The sequence below is a fragment of the Chrysemys picta genome, chromosome 8 (genome assembly GCF_011386835.1).
Source record: "Chrysemys picta bellii isolate R12L10 chromosome 8, ASM1138683v2, whole genome shotgun sequence".
Lineage (NCBI taxonomy): Eukaryota > Metazoa > Chordata > Testudines > Emydidae > Chrysemys > Chrysemys picta.
Window position 1 is genome coordinate 45,557,765 of NC_088798.1, and position 17,859 is coordinate 45,575,623.

At 42.9% G+C, this 17,859-nt stretch overlaps 1 protein-coding gene across 4 annotated transcripts in view; it reads right to left on the bottom strand.

Annotated features, from left to right (window-relative positions):
* Nucleotides 1-17,859, bottom strand: part of LOC101939299 (complement factor H) — a 115,759-nt gene that overhangs the window by 27,402 nt on the left and 70,498 nt on the right. For all 4 annotated transcript variants that reach the window (XM_065554414.1, XM_065554417.1, XM_065554413.1 and 1 more), the window contains 2 exons: nucleotides 3,861-4,040; nucleotides 511-720 (listed from right to left, as the gene is read on the bottom strand). In XM_065554414.1, coding sequence (XP_065410486.1) covers nucleotides 511-720; nucleotides 3,861-4,040 — 390 coding nt within the window. The remainder of the gene's footprint in view (nucleotides 1-510; nucleotides 721-3,860; nucleotides 4,041-17,859) is intronic.

The following is a 17,859-nucleotide window of genomic DNA, read 5'->3' on the forward strand; positions in this document are numbered from 1 at the left end:
CTCAAAAAACAAATAAGCAAAAACCAGCCAACCAACCAAACAAATTAAAAAACAACAACCCATCAAAAATCTCGAAGCCTTCAAACAAAACACTCAGCCAGAAAACTAAGGGTATGTCTACACTACCTGCCGGATCGGCAGGCAGCGATCGATCCAGCGGGGATCGATTTATCGTGTCTGGCCTAGACACTTTCCCGTCGACTCCTGTACTCCACCGCCGCGAGAGGGGCAGGCGGCGTCGATGGGGGAGCAGCAGCAGTTGACTCACTGCCGTGAAGACACCACAGTAAGTCGATCTAGGTACGTCGACTTCAGCTACGTTATTCACAAAGCTGAAGTTGCATAACTTAGATCGATCCCCTCCCCCCCAGTGTAGACCAGGCCTAAGATTTCACACAACTCTGAACAAATATACAGAATCATTCTTTCCTATAATTTAGCCTCCAGTTGAAACCTGTTGCCTTCTCCACTAAATGAACTGCTTTTGAAAATTCTACACAATGTAATTACCAACACATGTAGGAGCTGAAGTCCATTTTCCAGTCTCACAAATTATCTCAGGTGTTCCATGTAACATGAAGCCAGGGTTACAACTGTATGTTAACACAGCACCATTCCGATAAGTCACTGGTCCTGATTGCTTCTGTCTTAAGTTCTGATTTTCTAAACTGCGAATCTCACCATTTTCTATGGAAGGTGGTTGCAAACATGCTTTTTCTTCTGTTTGGAAAAAAATAAAATCAAATTATTATGGCATATGAACATATAATCTAAAACTGAAAGAAAAAGGAACAGTGAACTGAAGTGAAAATCAGTTGTGGGGATTTTTAAGGCTGAGAATATTACAGAATAAACCATCCCAGAACATGATTTCCCATTGCCTCAAATCCCAAATAATAGTTGGATCCCAGCTCATGCTGAAGGGGTGCATTAAATGCCTATAGACTATAAAACATGATTCATTCATTACAAGCAGAGCAGTATATATGGTATCATGTCATCTTGTTGCAGGTGTTCAGAATTGAAAGGAAGTCTCTAGTGCTTCATCTACACTAAAATTTTTATACTCATTTTCCAGCACAAAGGTAACTGCATGAGTGCATGGTAGGGTTTCATGATTTGATGCTAAAAATACCAGAGCCCAATCTACATCAGGGCTTACAGCATTACTGGAACTGCACTGATCCTGGAGAGAGCTATAAAACATTGTAGTGTAGATGCACCTTCTGCATGCAGAGGATCAAAACCCTAGATCTCTCCTGAGCCCTGCTGAATCAGGTGGGGAACCAAAAGACCTTTTATTCCTAATGTTACTCAAGATGAATGAGAGATTTCAGTCATGTCATTCTGTGTGCACTTGTTTGGTGTCAGTGAATTATGTTTAGCTTGCCATGTATGGCTGAATTAACACTTTACATTGGATTTAGATAGTTATATTGGATTTAACAACACAGATACACTTAAATCCATTCATAATTCAGTTTGATTAAGAATAGGATGGGGAATCAGGAAAATCAAATTTCTCCCATAGAGTTATGCTGGGATCATATCTGATCCTGAAGTACAAATCTGAATGGGCTAGCACAAATGGAAAATGGTGGCAATATAATATTTTGCAGTAGCTAGTTCCATTTTTTATTCTTTAAATTTCTCTGCTTTAAAGAATATAGTCAGAAGATCCTTACCCAAACTGAATTATATAGTAAGATTAGTTGGATTATACTCAGAATCTGAATCTGATTCACTGACAGAAAATGGGTGGGATAATGAATGGGATCTGTTATAATTCTAGTTCTAAAGGAGAGTGTGTTCATTGCTTCTATGGAACACACAATGAATTATAAACTGACACATGAACATATCAACTTGCACTAGAAGCCCTGGTTTTGACGCTAATGTAATGCTATCTGAAACCCACATCTGTTTGGCTTTCTACATCAACTTGAATGGAGTAAAATTTTTGGCCAGTTAAAATCTTTTTAGAAATAATTTTCAATTTCTGCCAGATACCAGGAAAAATACCACTTATCCCTAAGATACATAGGGTATGTTTATACTACCCGCTGGATTGGCGGGCAGCGATCGATCCCTTGGGGGTCGATTTATCGTGTCTAATCTAGACACGATAAATCAATCCCCGAGCACTCTCCCATCGACTCCTGTACTCCAGTGCTGTGAGAGGCACAGGGAGAGTCGACGGGGGATCAGCAGCAGTCGACTCACCGTAGTGAAGACACCGTGGTGAGTAGATCTAAGTACGTCGACTTCAGCTACGTTATTCACGTAGCTGAAGTTGCGTAACTTAGATCGATCCCTCCCCCCCAGCCCCCAATATAGACCAGGCCATAGAAAAAAAAGAACAGGAGGAAAATAAAGAGCTGGGAGGCCCATGTGTCTTCAAAATATTCAAACTTTCAAAAGAAAAAGAAATCTCAAAAGAGTTTCTGAACGGAGCAGGAAGGCTATGAGCTCAGGAAGGCTGTGCTGGAGAATGGCATTAGCTGTTTGGTCTGGACAGTTTTCTCATTTCCTCCCAGCTCACAAAATTCCCTAAACTTGAGAGGAATAAGGGAATAACTTTTTGTATTTAAGCCAAAAAAACCTGAAAACAGACATATGTCTAATGTTATGAGATTGTACGTGTGGTTTGAATTTTGCAGGGACTCTGGGCCTTTAGCTACTGGGACCTGAACAGATGCATAGAATCTCCTGGACAATTTTGAAAGAAAGACTAAATTGTATAAATGTTCCCTCTCTAAAAGTTAGTAAATATTCCTCCACCCCTGCCAAAAAAACACGGAAAATCAATTTTCCTCTGAAAAATCATTGTGTTAAATTTTGTGGTTAAATTAAATCATTAAATTGTGAAACAGGAATTTTAAACCTGTTTTAATTGCAAATATCAATGCACAGACTTAATTATATAGTCACTAATGACATCATAATTCCTGGTATACATACACTCACATATACACAAACACTTCAGAGGGGTGTTATGAAAATTAATTAATATTTGCAAAGCACTCAGCTGATATAAAAAAAGCCCCAGCAGGTAACCAAAAATCATGTATTCAGAGCAGGGTTTGAATAGTGTTCAGTAAATAAGCTCTATGGCCATATATTGAATAATGAGGATGAAACAAAGTATTGGCTCATTAAGTGAGCATCTATCCTTTGCATTGGGTGCGGCAGGGGTCCTGTGGAAAAAATAGTGTGTAATCATGCCATTAAAAAGGATCATAATGAATACAGACAAGGGGGTTAAATTAAGGTTGTACAGCCAGTCTTAACTCTGGCTTTTCCTAATTTTTGAATGCTAGATTTTACAACCTTAATGTTTTTTTAACATTTTTTGTTATAAATATTGTGCATCCACATACACAAAACATACTAACATTTATATATATATATATATATATATTCTTTCACAGCACATAATTTTATGAAATACATATTGAGAGTCCCATTTCTGAAAATCTTTTTCCTTAGTATTTTTAGTGTTAGGAGAAAACATGATTAGGCACTAATTTCAAATTGTTCCTTTTGACTTTGCTATATTTATTTTTCAGACTTTCGCTCATTTTAATCCATTATTAATATACTGAATATGAGTCAAATCCTTTATCCCAATAGTCCAATATTATTGGTCTGATTATTTTGTTCATTTTATTTTTCAACACTTTATTTCTTATGTATTTTTGTTTTCCTTGTAATAACTTCTTACCAAAATACGTGAACATTAACTACCACAATGTGTCAAGGTCCAACAGTGATATGGCAGTTGTCCTGTTGCTGATATAGTTTGTACATTTCCCTTGACTGATCCAATTAAAGAAATATCAATAAAATCCCATACTGACCAACACAGCGTGGTGGTGATTGCCACTTCCCATTTTCACACATTATTTCTTTCACGCCTTGAAGTTCAAAATGTTTTAGGCATGTAAAAGCTATTTTTTCACCACTCTCATAGTTTCGTATCTCTGTGATCTTGATGGCACCCGGTAGCTGAGGTGGAGGTGGGCATTTTCTTTTAATCTCTTCAACAAAAGATATTTCAGTTAGATCTCATGATTCAAACAATGGTAAATGTAAAAGTTCATCACAAACCAGAACAGTTAGTAATCGATAAAAACATAAGCATTTCATAGTTCCTTATTAGCTATTCCCAGCATTTAGTTAGCATCATAATCACATTGCATTAAATTATAAAGAAGGGCATTGTATTCAGTGAAGTGCAACTGTGGCCTTAAAATCAGACATTTTGTAATGGCCTCATTGTGATCAGTTCTTCCTGCCCCATAGCAAGAGCATAACACATGATCACACAGTAATAAAACCTTTATTGTAATTGAAATAATTTTTCTAGTTAACTCAGCAGCTATAAGCTGCTAAACATCTAATCCAGCCTGTTTCCTGCATGGTGGTACCGTGTCATTCCACTGAGCAAACGGGGGGATGTGTGAGGGTATGTTGTGTAGGGTTACCATTCGTCCGGATTTACCCGGACATGTCCTCCTTTTTGTTCTAAAAATAGCGTCCGGGGGGAATTTGTAAAGCACTCAAAATGTCCGGGATTTCCCCCCTCCCCCGGCAGAGCAGAGCGAGCAGCTGGGAGGGCTGCAGGAAAGTCCCGGGCTGGACTCCGGAGCAGCTGTAGAGGAGCCGGATCCGCCCTGCATTCTGAGCCGGCAGCTCTCCCCTGCAGCCCGGTCCAGCAGCACTGTGCAGGGCCAGGGACTGGGTTTTGTTGTGCTGGGGAGCGCAGCCACGTGTCCGGCTCGGCTCGCACAGAGCCCAACACCCTGTTCTGAGCAGCAGGGTAAGGGGGCCAGGGAGCAGGAGAAGGGGCAGGGAGGTTCTGGAGGGGGCAGTCAAGAAACGGGGTGGGGCTTTTTGGGGGGAGTGGAGAAAGTTTTGGGCAGTCAGGGTACAGGTAGGGGGTAGGGTCCTGGGGGGCAGTTGGGGGGGTCTTAGGAGGGGGCAGTTAGGGGACAAGGAACAGGGAGTCTTAGGTAGGGGGTGGGGTTCTGGAGGGCAGTTAGGAGCAGGGGTCCCAGGAGGGGGCAGTCAGGGGACAAGGAGCGGGGGGGTGATCAGGGTCGCTGGACCAATGGATAAAATGGTGTGGACTATAATGAAGTCTCATGAGAATGAGAGTGAGAATCAAGTCCTCCTAGTGGAGCATGGAGAGGAGGTAGAGGAGAATGTTTGTGATGATCATGGTGAGGAGATTTTATCTATCTTACCGATGGTTTTTACAAGGGACACTTTTAATGATTTAACTATGGACAGTTTTAATCCAGATTTTAAGTATTTAAGTACATTTGATGATCCATATGTTAGGGAATCAAGTACTGATTTTAATAGGGATCGTAATAAGGATCTTAACAGTATTGGTAGTAATATAAATATATTAGAAAGTAGTTCGTGGAAGGATGGGGTTTTTTATTTAGAGTATCCCGTTGATAGTTTTAATTGTCCAATATGTCCCCAGATATTACCAACATTTGGTAAATGGGCCAAACACATTAATGTGGTTCATAAAAGTAAAGCCATACGAGTTGTATGTAGTAAATGTGGAAAATCTTCTCAATATCATAATATAGCTTGCCACTACCCCAAGTGCATACCCAAGAAGGCGGATACCCCAATGAAGAGCCATACGTGCTCGGTCTGTGGGCTTGGTTTTCATACTAGATCTGGATTGAGCCAACACTGTAGACATAGACACCCTGCTGTGAGGAATGAGCAAAGAAAAGAAGATATGGCTGCTAAAAGTAAGATCAAAGAGGGATCGACTAGATCTCGTATATGGACTAAAGATGAGGTTGCGCAGCTTATACAGTTGGAAAGGAAATATATTGGGAAAAGGAATATAAATAAATGTATTGAGAGCGAGATGAGGACCAAAACGAATAAACAAATATCAGATAAAAGACGAGAATTAGCAAAGAAGAAGTTAGTGGTAACAGGAGATAGGGAGGAAGTGACTGAGGTAGAGGACATTAGAGTAAATATATTAGAAATTCCGCCCCCAAGAGAGAGGATTTTCCCACTAAAAGGACATCCAGAAGTGGATTTAGTGGAGAAAATATGTAAACGGGGAAAACAAAGTAGGGAGGGAAGAGAAATAATAAATAGTTTAGGGGAAATTGAAGGATTATTAAAGGAGGATTTAACAAAAGCTCTCGGATGGGCAATGTTGGAAAAATTATGTTATTCATTAGTAGAGGGACAGGACCCTAGAAATGAAAGTCAAATAGAGTTGAGGAATAAAGGAAAAGGGAAGATTAGAAAGGAGGGGAGAAGGAAGCAATTTAATGCAATTAGGAGATATGCTACAAAGAAAGCTAAGTATAAATTCTATCAACAATTATTTGATAAGGATAGAAGAAGATTGACTCGCATTATAATGGGAGAGCCAGATAAGGCTAAGTGTGCTATCCCTATGAAAGAAATTGAGGAATACTATGTAAATATTTTGGGAACAATTGGACATGGTAATATGATAGGGTGGCCATCATCCACAGAGAATGCGGATAATGATATATTAATGAGTCCGATCTCTGTGGATGAGATTAGAATAGCTTTAACAGAAATAAGAAAAGATAGTGCTCCTGGCCCAGATAAAGTAAAAGTGAGCAATTTGTGGGATATTTTTAATTTAGACTCCTTAATACTTACAAAAATTTTTAATATATGGTTTCTAAATAGACAGGTACCAGATGAATTTAAGAAAAATAGAACGATTTTAATACCAAAGACACAAGATGAGGAGGAAATGAAGAAGTTAACATCTTGGAGACCATTGACAATTGGGTCAGTTTGGATTAGAATCTATACCAAAATATTAGCAAAAAGACTGGTGGAAACAGTTAAGATATGTAGTAGACAAAAAGGGTTTATATCCGCCCCTGGGTGTGAGGAAAATATTGCTATATTAGAGGGCTAAAGCATTTGATTCTGTGGGACACGGACATATAATAGCCGGGTTGAGAAGATTTGGTATAGATGAACATTTTATAGATATTATTAGGGACCTTTATGATAATTGCACAACTAAGGTATGGGTGGGTGATGAAGCTACTGAGTCTATTTTAATTAGGAGGGGGGTCAAGCAGGGTGACCCGTTGTCCCCAATTTTGTTTAATATTGCTATGGATCCCCTTTTAACTAGATTAGAAGTAGAAGGAAGTGGTTTTTATGTTAAGGGTAATAGTGTCACGTCATTGGCTTTTGCCGATGATGTGGCAATTTTAAGTAGCTCATATAAAGGAATGATCAAAAATTTGGGTATCTTAGAGGAGTTTTGTAAAAATACTAATCTCTCTGTTAATGTGAAGAAAACGAAAGGCTTTCATATTTTAACTAAACATAAAACCTATGTAGTTAATCCTAAGGATAATTGGCAGATAGGGTCAGAGAAGATTGAATATGTTCAACCAGGGGATTTTGAAAAATATTTAGGGGCTAGAATAGATCCCTGGATAGGTGTAGGGGGACCGGTACTTAAAGAAAAATTGAAAGATTGGAGTGAGAATTTAATTAAGGCCCCATTAAAACCGGCCCCAAAAATATTAATTTTACAGACATACATCTTACCGAAGCTATTTTATAATCTTCTTTTAATAGAACCCCCTTTTAATCTTTTAGACGATCTTGATGTGTTAGTTAGAAAAATAGTTAAAGAGATTTTACATTTACCTCAGTGTACCACAGATGGGATATTTTATTCTAGAGGTAGGGATGGTGGTTTAGCTCTCACTAAGTTTAGTGTGCAAATCCCAAATATGTTAATTCGTAAATGGAGGAGACATATTGTCTCGAGAGATGATTGGATGGACCTATCTTATCAATATGCAGGAGAAAATCTTGTGGATAAAATATTGTCATTTAGTGCAGTAACATCTCATCCCAAGAAATGGAGGGAAGAGGAATTTTTAAGATGGTCGGAACTGAGATGTCAGGGAATAGGGATAAAATATTTTAAAAATGATTTAATTAGTAATTCGATTTTTAGAAACTCTAGTAAAGTTAAATCGTCAGCGTATATCGCAGCATTGCAGCTTAGGGCAAATATTTATCCTACTAGGGAGACATTAGCAAGAGGAAGAGGAGGTGTGAATGCTCTTTGTAGATGGTGCGGTAAAGTGCGGGAGACTGTTCCCCATATCTCAGGACAATGTTATAAGACTAAGAATGCTAGGATAAAAAGGCATAATAGAGTAGTGTCTGCAGTTGTGGATAAGGTTGGTAAATTAGGGTGGAAGGCAATGATAGAGCCCCATTTGAGAAATAGTAAGGGTGAGTTAAGAAAGCCGGATATTATATTTATAAAAGGAGATACAGCAGTGGTGGTTGATGTTACAGTGCGATGGGAGGATAATGCCGGAAGTTTGGAACAAGCCCACAGTGAGAAGGTGGCTTATTATCTTGAGTTAGAGGAAGAAATTAAAAACTTAACGGGAGGTAAAAATATCCACTTCTTTGGTTTTGTGCTTGGGGCACGTGGCAAGTGGAGTGAAGGTAATAATGATTTGTTACAATTATTGGGAATGGACAGAAGTAAAAATTTTAAGGAGAGTATATGTAGACTTGTTTTATATTCCACTATTGGTATGATGGCTATATTCAGTGACAGATAAAGATCCCGGAGTTTCCATTCCGTGTATCTTGCCAAAACTAAATTTTAGCTATTTTGGTTTCCATGCTCTAAATTTTCAAATTTTTAATATTGTTTTGAACATTAACATATTTAGTGTTATTTAATATCTGCCCTTCAATAGAATGGTTTTAACTATATAATAAATACTTATTAATGGATGAAATTCCAATTTAAATCATTAGTTTATTTATTTATTTATTTTAACTACTGGATGTGGATGCGGACTGGCCGCGTATAGTAACCAGGAAAGGGCAGGTAGTCACGCCTGTACATAAATAGGGGGTGGGGTTCTGGAGGGCAGTTAGGAGCAGGGGTCCCAGGAGGGGGCAGTCAGGGGACAAGGAGCGGGGGGGTAGGGGGCTGGGAGTTCTGGGGGGGGCTGTCAGGGGGCAGGAGTGCGGAGAGGGATCGGAGCAGTCAGGGGACAGGGAGCAGAGGGGTTTAGATGGGTTGGGAGTTCTGGGGGGGGCTGTCAGGGGGCAGGAGTGCGGAGAGGGATCGGAGCAGTCAGGGGACAGGGAGCAGAGGGGTTTAGATGGGTTGGGAGTTCTGGGGGGGGGGCTGTCAGGGGGTGGGGAGTGGTTGGATGGGGCGTGGGAGTCCCAGGGGTCTGTCTGGGGGTGGGGGTGTGGATAAGGGTTGGGGCAGTCAGGGGACAAGAGGCAGGGAGGCTTAGATAGGGAGTGGAGTCCTGGGGGGCAGTTAGGGGCAGGGGTCCCAGGAGGGGGCAGTCAGGGGACAAGGAATGGGGGGAGGGTTGGGGGTTCTGGGGGGGCGGGAAGTGGGAGGGGCAGGGGCGGGGCTAGGGCGGGGCTCCTCCCGTCCTCTTTTTTGCTTGCTGAAATATGGTAACCCTAATGTTGTGTGACAGTCATACCGGAGATGCACACTCTGTATTATGGCACAGAGCTGAGCAATGCAGAGACCCCCCCCTGCATAACAGTGAAGAGAGACAGGAGGAGGAAGCAGAGCATAGGTGAGTGGGAGGGGGGCAGCGCAAGAAGATCCACTCCTTGTGAAGGAGGGAGGGGTGCATGAGAGCCCACATAGTTTACTCTGTAGTGTGGCCTGTGAAGAAAAAGGATTCCTACTCCGTATCAGATCTTTATCAAAAACTGAGATCCATCAGAAAATACACACACACACACACACACACGGTTAAAAGGAATATACAGATTGCAAAAGTGAAGCACTCAAGAGTTAGGAAATGCCAGAACTAAAGTTGCCTGTGCAACCTTAATTCCTCCCCCTTGTGTGTATGCATTATGACACTATCTTTAATTACATAAGCACATACTATATGTTTTCACATGGCCCCTGCCTCATTCAGTGCACAGACGGGATGATATGTGATCATGTAGCTAAAGACTGTATCCCAAGAGGCAAAATTAAGATTGCATAGAGGAACGATTGTCCAGTGCTTAGTCTGCTAGCTTAGGTCTTGGGAGACTTGGGTTCACATGGTGCAGACTTACTGTGTGACCTCGGGCCAGTCTCTCTGTGTCTCAATTCCCTATCTGTAGAATGGGGATAATAGAATTTCCCTACCTCACAGGGGTATAGCAAGAATAAATACATTAAGTTGAGTTCCTTCTTTGAGAAAAGAACTGATTTTTTTGATAAGAAAAATGTGGTAGATCTAATATACTTGGACTACAGTAAAGCATTTGACAGTGCCACATGGGAAATTATTAGTTAAATTAAGGAAGATGGGGATTAGTACAAGTATTGTAAGGTGGATAAGGAATTGGTTAAAGGGGAAAAGGCAATGGATTGTGCTGAAAGGTGTATTGGATTGGAGAGAGGTTACTAGTGAACTTCCTCAAGGCTCCATCTTGCAACTAATCTTATTCAATATTTTGATTAATGACCTTGGCATAAAAAGTAGGAGTGTGCTAATGAAATTTCCTGATGATACCAAGCTAGGAGGCATCATCAATACAGAGGAGGATAAGAACATTATACAGGAAGATGCGATGACCTTGAAGACTGGAGTCACATAAATGGGTTGAAATTCAATAGCACAAAGTGCAAAGTCATGCACTTAGAGTCTAGTAATAAGAATTTCTGCTACAAGCTGGGGGCTCACATCAGTTGGAAGCAAAAGAGGAGGAGAAAGGTCTGGAGTGTGGGTTGATCACAGGATGATGATGAACCACCAATGGCAAATGTGAATATGCCAAATGTGATCCTAGAATGTATACAGCAAGGCATTTCCAGTAGGAATAAAGTACAATGATAATGTACAAAGTACTGGTAAATCCTCATTTGGACTACTGTGGACAAATCTGGTCACCCATTTTCAAGAAAGATGAATTTTAACTGGAACAGGTGCAGAGAAAAGCTATTAGGAAGATCAGAGGAATCTATCTTATTAGAGAAGACTGGAAGAGTTTGCCTTGTTTAGTCTTAAAAAAAGAAGGCTCAGATGGGATATGATTGCTGTGTATAAATACATTTGGGGGCGGGGGGTGTAAATACCAGTGATGGTGAAAAACTATTTAAGCTAAAGGACAACGTTAGCACAAGAAGAAATGGATGTAAACCTGGACATGAACAAATTCAGGCTTGAAATTAGAGGAAAGTTTCTAACTATCAGAGGGATGAGGTATTTGCAGAAGTATTGTGAGCAAACAATTTACTTAGTTTTAACAGAGATCAGGACAAATTTTGTGTGCAATTTTATGAGGGAGTTGCTTGTGATGGTAGAGGGCAGGGCTCAACAGCCAGGGGGCTCACTTCTGTCTTAAATCCTATGTTCCTAAAGCTCATGCTTCAGGAGTATAGCCAGCCATCTGCAGGGGTCAGGTAGGGATTCTCTCCCCCCCCCCCCATGTATTCTGGGACTTTTTTTCTCTCCTTCCTCTGAAGTATCAGGAGATGACCATAGGTGCAGATAGGCCAGTGGGTGGAGAGGGGCTAGGGCTCTGAGGTGGCACCAAACATTCTCTCTCTTAGGTGCTTGGCTGGCTGGTTCTTACTCACATGCTCAGGGTCTCACTAATCACCATATGTGGGAAAGGGAAGGAATTTTACCGCAGGTCAGATTGGAAGGGACCTTGAGGGGTTTTTTTTTCACCTTCCTCTGCAGCATATGGGTGTGGGTCACTTGCCTGGGTATATCTCACTTAATTTCCCTGCCATTGTGGGGTCCTTGGGAACTGGTGCACCTCTGTCCCTCCTATTCTCTGCCTTTAGCTCTTAATAATCTAGTCTCCTGTGGGCTGTAATACTTTGGTCCCATTGCAGTTGATGGGTTTAATCTGTGGGTGGTGTTGTTGCCTGTGCTATACAGCAGGTCAGACTAGATGATCTAGTGGTCCCTTCTGCTCTTAAACTCTATGACTCCATTAAAGATTGCGAGATACAACAGAGATGGGGCTACAAAAGTACCTGGCATTTCTTAACTTTTGAGTGCTTGACTTGCAACATTCATGTTCTTTTAATGGTTTTCTTGTGTGTAATTTCTTATGTTTTTAAAACATACATGAAAAAAATGAGAAGTCCATCATGTGGCATCTTATTGACACCCACAAAGATAATGAACAGAGTTGGGAACTTTAAATCTGCTGCATAGACCTCTGCCACTTGAGCCAATGGAATAACTGGTAGCAATGGCAGGTTGTCATCTATGGGAACCAGCAATAGGTGGGAATGAGACAAGCACTTTCCCAATATGTTTCACAGATCTTTGTTGACAGGCTCCAGAATAGAACCCAAGACTATATTTTATATCTAGGACTTAATTTAAGAATAGTGCTCAACCAGTCCCAGTTCCCCTCTCCCTGCTTCTTGTCTGATATCTGGCTCTCTCTTGTGCCTGACCACCCCAAACACTAGCCCCCAGCCCCCAGTATCTCTCTCTCTCCCCCTTCCCAACTCCTCATCTGCTCCCAGTTCCTCCTTCATCCCATTTTGATCCCAGTCCCAGTCTTCTTCCCTAACATGCTGCAATTTCCCCTCCCAAAACCCTAGTTCCAAGTCCCAGTTTCTCTCTTTCTTCTAACCCTTACAGCCTCCACTCTTGTTCCAATATACTTCTTCCCCTTCCCCAGTCCAGCTCGTGCCCCTTCTATATTGGAGTCAGGGAGCTTCCTCCTCCATTCTACCTGTAGCCAGTAAGAGGGTCACAAAGAGTACAAGAAAGATAGTCTCCCTACTCTCAGTTCTGGTGTCCAGTCCCACACCAGTATAGAATAAAAATGAATATGACTTCACCCTTTCAGCCTGCGTTGGACTGTTATCAATCACTCCGTGAGAATGGTGCGCTCACAGTATGGTCAGCAGATAGGAACTGTCAAGGGATGGACGGTGAGCAGAATCCTTAGAGACTCACAGCTAAATTCTGTGAAAAGTCTCTACTGAGCACATGCAAAATAAGATTTTTTCAAAGATTTATAAAAACTTGGCCAAATTTGGGCAGGTTTTCATAGTTCTGACAAAAGGTACATCCCTGATCCAAAGGCCACTCCCCTTACAATTTTCAAATTCCTCCTTCAAAACATGGAGGTGCTAGAGCTGTTCTAAGAAAAAGTTGCAAGAATGTTTTCTCATGGGCAAAATAATGTATCTTATTTGCATTCTTAGAAATGGCTGAAGTAGTGTGATAAACTATTCGAAGAGGTGGAAAAAAAAATCAGCCTGAGGCAGATACCTGGTGTGGAAAATTTTGGCCTAAATAATTAAAGTTTGAAAATATGGTCTTAGAATAGGAAGTGTCAGACAACCAGCTCTGCCTGTAATAGAGTGTGGGAGAAGACCTAGCTCTGACCTAGCTCAATGGCTAGAGTAGCTGGAGGGGCACAAAGGAGGGCTTGTAGCTGGGGCAGTGCTGCTATACATTGCACAGGTTTTCTTCTAAAATATCTGTCTGAGAACTTGGTTGCTAGCACCAGAGTGGATGAGGAATGTCCAGTGAATCAGGGTCACAAACATCTAAATAGCTGCTCCAGTGTCATTTCTGCTTCATTGCATATATTAAACACAACTCCTTCTGTTCTAGCCCACGCACTAAATTCTGGTTTCAGCATACATTTCAGTGAGTTGTTTCTAAACTGGTGTAAGTTTTACCTATAATCACTGGACATTACCTCAACCCACTATCACCTTTAAAAAATATTTTGTGTACACACACACACACACACACACTCCTCTCTCTCTAAACATATAATATGTTTTATAAAATATATATACATTGTATGTAGTCACTTTGGAGACAGGGATACTATTCAAACTACAAATACCTTTCAGTCATTTAAAACATTCAAATTTTCTCGATTCAAGCTAAATTACCAAAATAATTTTTTTTATATATTTAGCCTATATCTCAATTAAGTCCTAGGAATAAAACATAACAGGGACCACAGATGGTATAACAATATTCTTCTATGTCTTCACTGGTGTGCAAACCAAATTAAGAATCAAAGTAAAAAGCACACAGCAATGCAGAATGGATATTAAGTCTGTCCACAGTATGAAGAATTAAAAAACCCAGACCAAACAAGGAAAACAATCCTGAAGTGTCTTGTTGCTGTTCCATGCCATAGGAGACAGAATATAGGTTAGATGTTCCTCCTTCATTGAGGCATTTAGGTCCAGATTAAGGAAAGCACTTAAGCACATTGACTTCTAGGGGACTTAGGCATGTGCTTACGTGCTGTCCCGAATAGGGATGCTTTCCAGAATCAGGGCCTTAGGGAGAAGAAGACATTAGTCTTGATATTTTCTATCAGGACTTTAGTGTCCCAAAAAGAATTAACTTATCCAAAAAGAATTAACTTTTTCCTCATGAGCAATATTAAACTTAACAGGGAGTAGAAATCTCTTGCTTACTCCAAATGCTCATTGAGGACATAACCTTTGATCTGGGCTTTTTTAATAGGCATCAGATTAGGAAATAAAACCAGGAACTTGCCGCTTTAGTAAGTGATGCAATATGCAGCCCTACTAGTCTTCAGGATTCTCTTTCTGTCAAACAGACAAAGAACCTAGTAATTCCTATTGTTGTGGATTGAGTCAAACCTTTTTTCTCCTTTATTATTCTGAAGAGAAGTTTACTCATGGTGCCTACCTCATGCGCCGTTCTCTCTTGAAGTGTTGTGTGCATGACCCGGACTCCTCATTTCCTTCTCCACCTCAGAGCCAGTATCCAGCTCTGAAGTAGAGGGGAGGAGGGTGGGTAGTGGAGCACCCACTGGGCCATCCACCTCGAAGAACCTCAGTTACTGCACAAGGTGAGTAACCATCTCTTCTTCTTCGAGAGGTGTCCCTGTGGATGCTCCACTCCACTGTAAAGCAGTGCCCTTTAGGGTGGTCGGGGCTTTGGAGTCGAAAATAAAATACTGGAAAGTACCGCTTGGCCAAGTTGAGTATCTGTTTTAGGGGCTTGCGAGATAGCGTAATGTTTGGCAAAAGTGTGTTTGGATGCCTGGGTGGCAGCCTTGCAAAGTCTACCAATTGGACATTGTTTAGAAACACCGTGGACATCGACACGGACCTCGTGGAATGCGCCCTAATGGTTGCTGGAGGCTGAGTGCCTTTTAGCTGATAGCATAGTCAAATGCATCCAGATATCCATTTAGAGAGCCTCTGTGTAGATATGAGTGCTCCCTTGGACCATTCCACTATGGATACGAGAGTTTAGGACTAGCCTGAAATGGTTTCGTTCTGTCCAGATAAAAGGCCAAAGCCCTTCTAACATCCAGGGTATGCATGGTCACTGCAAACGAATTCACATGTGGCTTGGGGAAGAAAGTTGGGAGCTGCAGAGGTTCATTAATGTGGAAGGACGAGTGCACCTTGGGTAAGAATTTGGGATGGGTGCATGTAGTAGGTCTTAGCCGGGGCTCGACCCTTCCGGGCAGGAGGGGAGCCACACCAACTCACTACTGTGGGAACAAGCAGTCAGTTAGTCCCGAAGCTCCGGCTCTTTGGTGCAGGGCCGGAGCAACCACAGTTAAAGCTCAGGCCCTTGACTGCAGGGGCGGAGCAAACAGTTCAGAGCCCAGGCCCTGGATCAGGGCGGGGCAAACACAGTTAAGCTCAGGCCCTTGTTGGCAGGGGCTGAGCGAGCAAATAGTTCAGAGCCCAGGCCCTGGATCAGGGCGGGGCAAACACAGTTAAGCTCAGGCCCTTGTTTGCAGGGGCTGAGCGAGCAAATAGTTCAGAGCACAGGCCCTGGATCAGGGCGGGGCAAACACAGTTAGGCTCAAGCCCTTGTTTGCAGGGGGGTGTGCGAGCAAACAGTTCAGAGCCCAGGCCCTGGATCAGGGCGGGGCAAACACAGTTAAGCTCAGGCCCTTGTTTGCAGGGGCTGAGCGAGCAAACAGTTCAGAGCCCAGGTAAGGCACGCCTAGGCTTTCTGTAGCTGAGCGTTGGGTGAGGGGGAAGCCTGCCACCCGTGAGCGGGGGTGGCAGGGGGGAACGCAGGCCCACCCACTCCACTGCGTTCCAGCCCGGGGCCCTAGCAGCGGTTACTGCCGCTACTGGTCAGTGGGGTATCCAGACCGCAACACACTGACATAGGCTCACACTCGGTTGCAGCCGGACCGGGGTCGGCTACCCCCGGGCTACTTCCACGATCCCCCTCAAAGCCTACCTCGTTCGTCGCGCCGGGCTCGGGCCAGTCCATCTGCATGGGCTCCTCTCTGCCAGGGCTCGGTGGCAGGTCCGGTAGCTCTGCCGGGAAGTCAGGCCAACGGTCCTCAGGCGGCTCCTCTGGGTAGCAGCAGGGGCGGAGGGGTTTGGGTACAGTCTCACCCTCAGGGTTGGTGGGGTGGGGTTCCCAGGGATTCTCCCAGTGACGGGAGCGGACGGGTTCCGGTGGCTCCTCCTCGTAGCGTGCTCGGGCCAGCTAGGGTCCAGGCCTCGGTCTTCGGCGGTCTCCTGGCCGGGAGCTCCCGGCCACACGTCTGCTCCCTGCGGTGGCTGGCCGCCGACTGAGCTCTGGCGGCCGGCCTTTATACTTCCTGTCCCGCCCCTTGACTTCCGGGGGGCGGGAACAGGCGGTGGTGGTCCCACCCACTCTGGTGCCTGCACGTGGGCTCCCTCTTCTGGGCAGGAGGGGAGCCACACCGACTCACTACAGTGCATAACATAACTTCATCCTTAAAAAAGATAGTATAAGGGGGAGCAGCCATAAGCGCCCCTATCTCCCCCACATGTCTCATGGATGTGATGGCTGGCCTGTTATCGGTCATCACTTGTATGTGTTGGTTTTGTATGAATGGTAGGAAGTGGAGGCAGGCAGCGCGAAGTTCCAGAGATTTATGTGTAACCTGATCTCTGTTGTGGACCATAGTTCATGAGGTGGGCAATATCATGTTGCCTCTATATAAATCCATGGTATGCCAACATTTTGAATACTGTATGCAGATGTGGTCGCCCCATCTCAAAAAAGATATATTGGAATTGGAAAAGGTTCAGAAAAGGGCAACAAAAATTATTAGAAGCGTGGCGTGGCTTCCGAATGAGGAGAGATTAATAAGACTGGGACTTTTCAGCTTGGAAAAGAGATGGCTAAGGGGAGATATGATTGAGGTCTATAAAATCATGACTGATATAGAGAAAATAGATAAAGAAGTGTTGTTTACTACTTCTCATAACACAAGAACTAGGGATCACCAAATGAAATTAATAGTCAGCAGATTTAAAACAAATAAAAGGAAGTATTTCTTCACACAATGCACAGTCAACCTGTGGAACTCTTTGCCAGGGGATGTTGTGAAGGCCAAGACCATAACAGGGTTCAAAGAAGAACTAGATAAATTCATGGAGGATAGGTCCATCAATGGCTATTAGCCAGGATGGGCTGGGATGATGTCCCTAGCCTCTGTTTGCCAGAAGCTGGGAATGAGTAACAGGTGATTGATCACTTGATGACTACCTGTTCTGTTCATTCCCTCTGGGGCACCTGGCATTGGCCACTGTCAGAAGACAGGATACTGGGCTAGATGGACCTTTGGTCTGACCCAGTATGGCCGTTCTTATGTTCTTATGTTGCATGTGTGCTCCCCATCCCACGAGGGAGACATCTGTCATGAGCAATTGTGATGGGGGTTCCTGTGTGAATGGTCTCCCCGAGCATCGGTTGTGTGGGTGAATCCACTAGGTTAATGATTCTTTGAGCTTGTGGGGCATTGTTAAGTGGATGTTCATGTTGTGCTTTTTTGGTTTGTACACTATTGATAGCC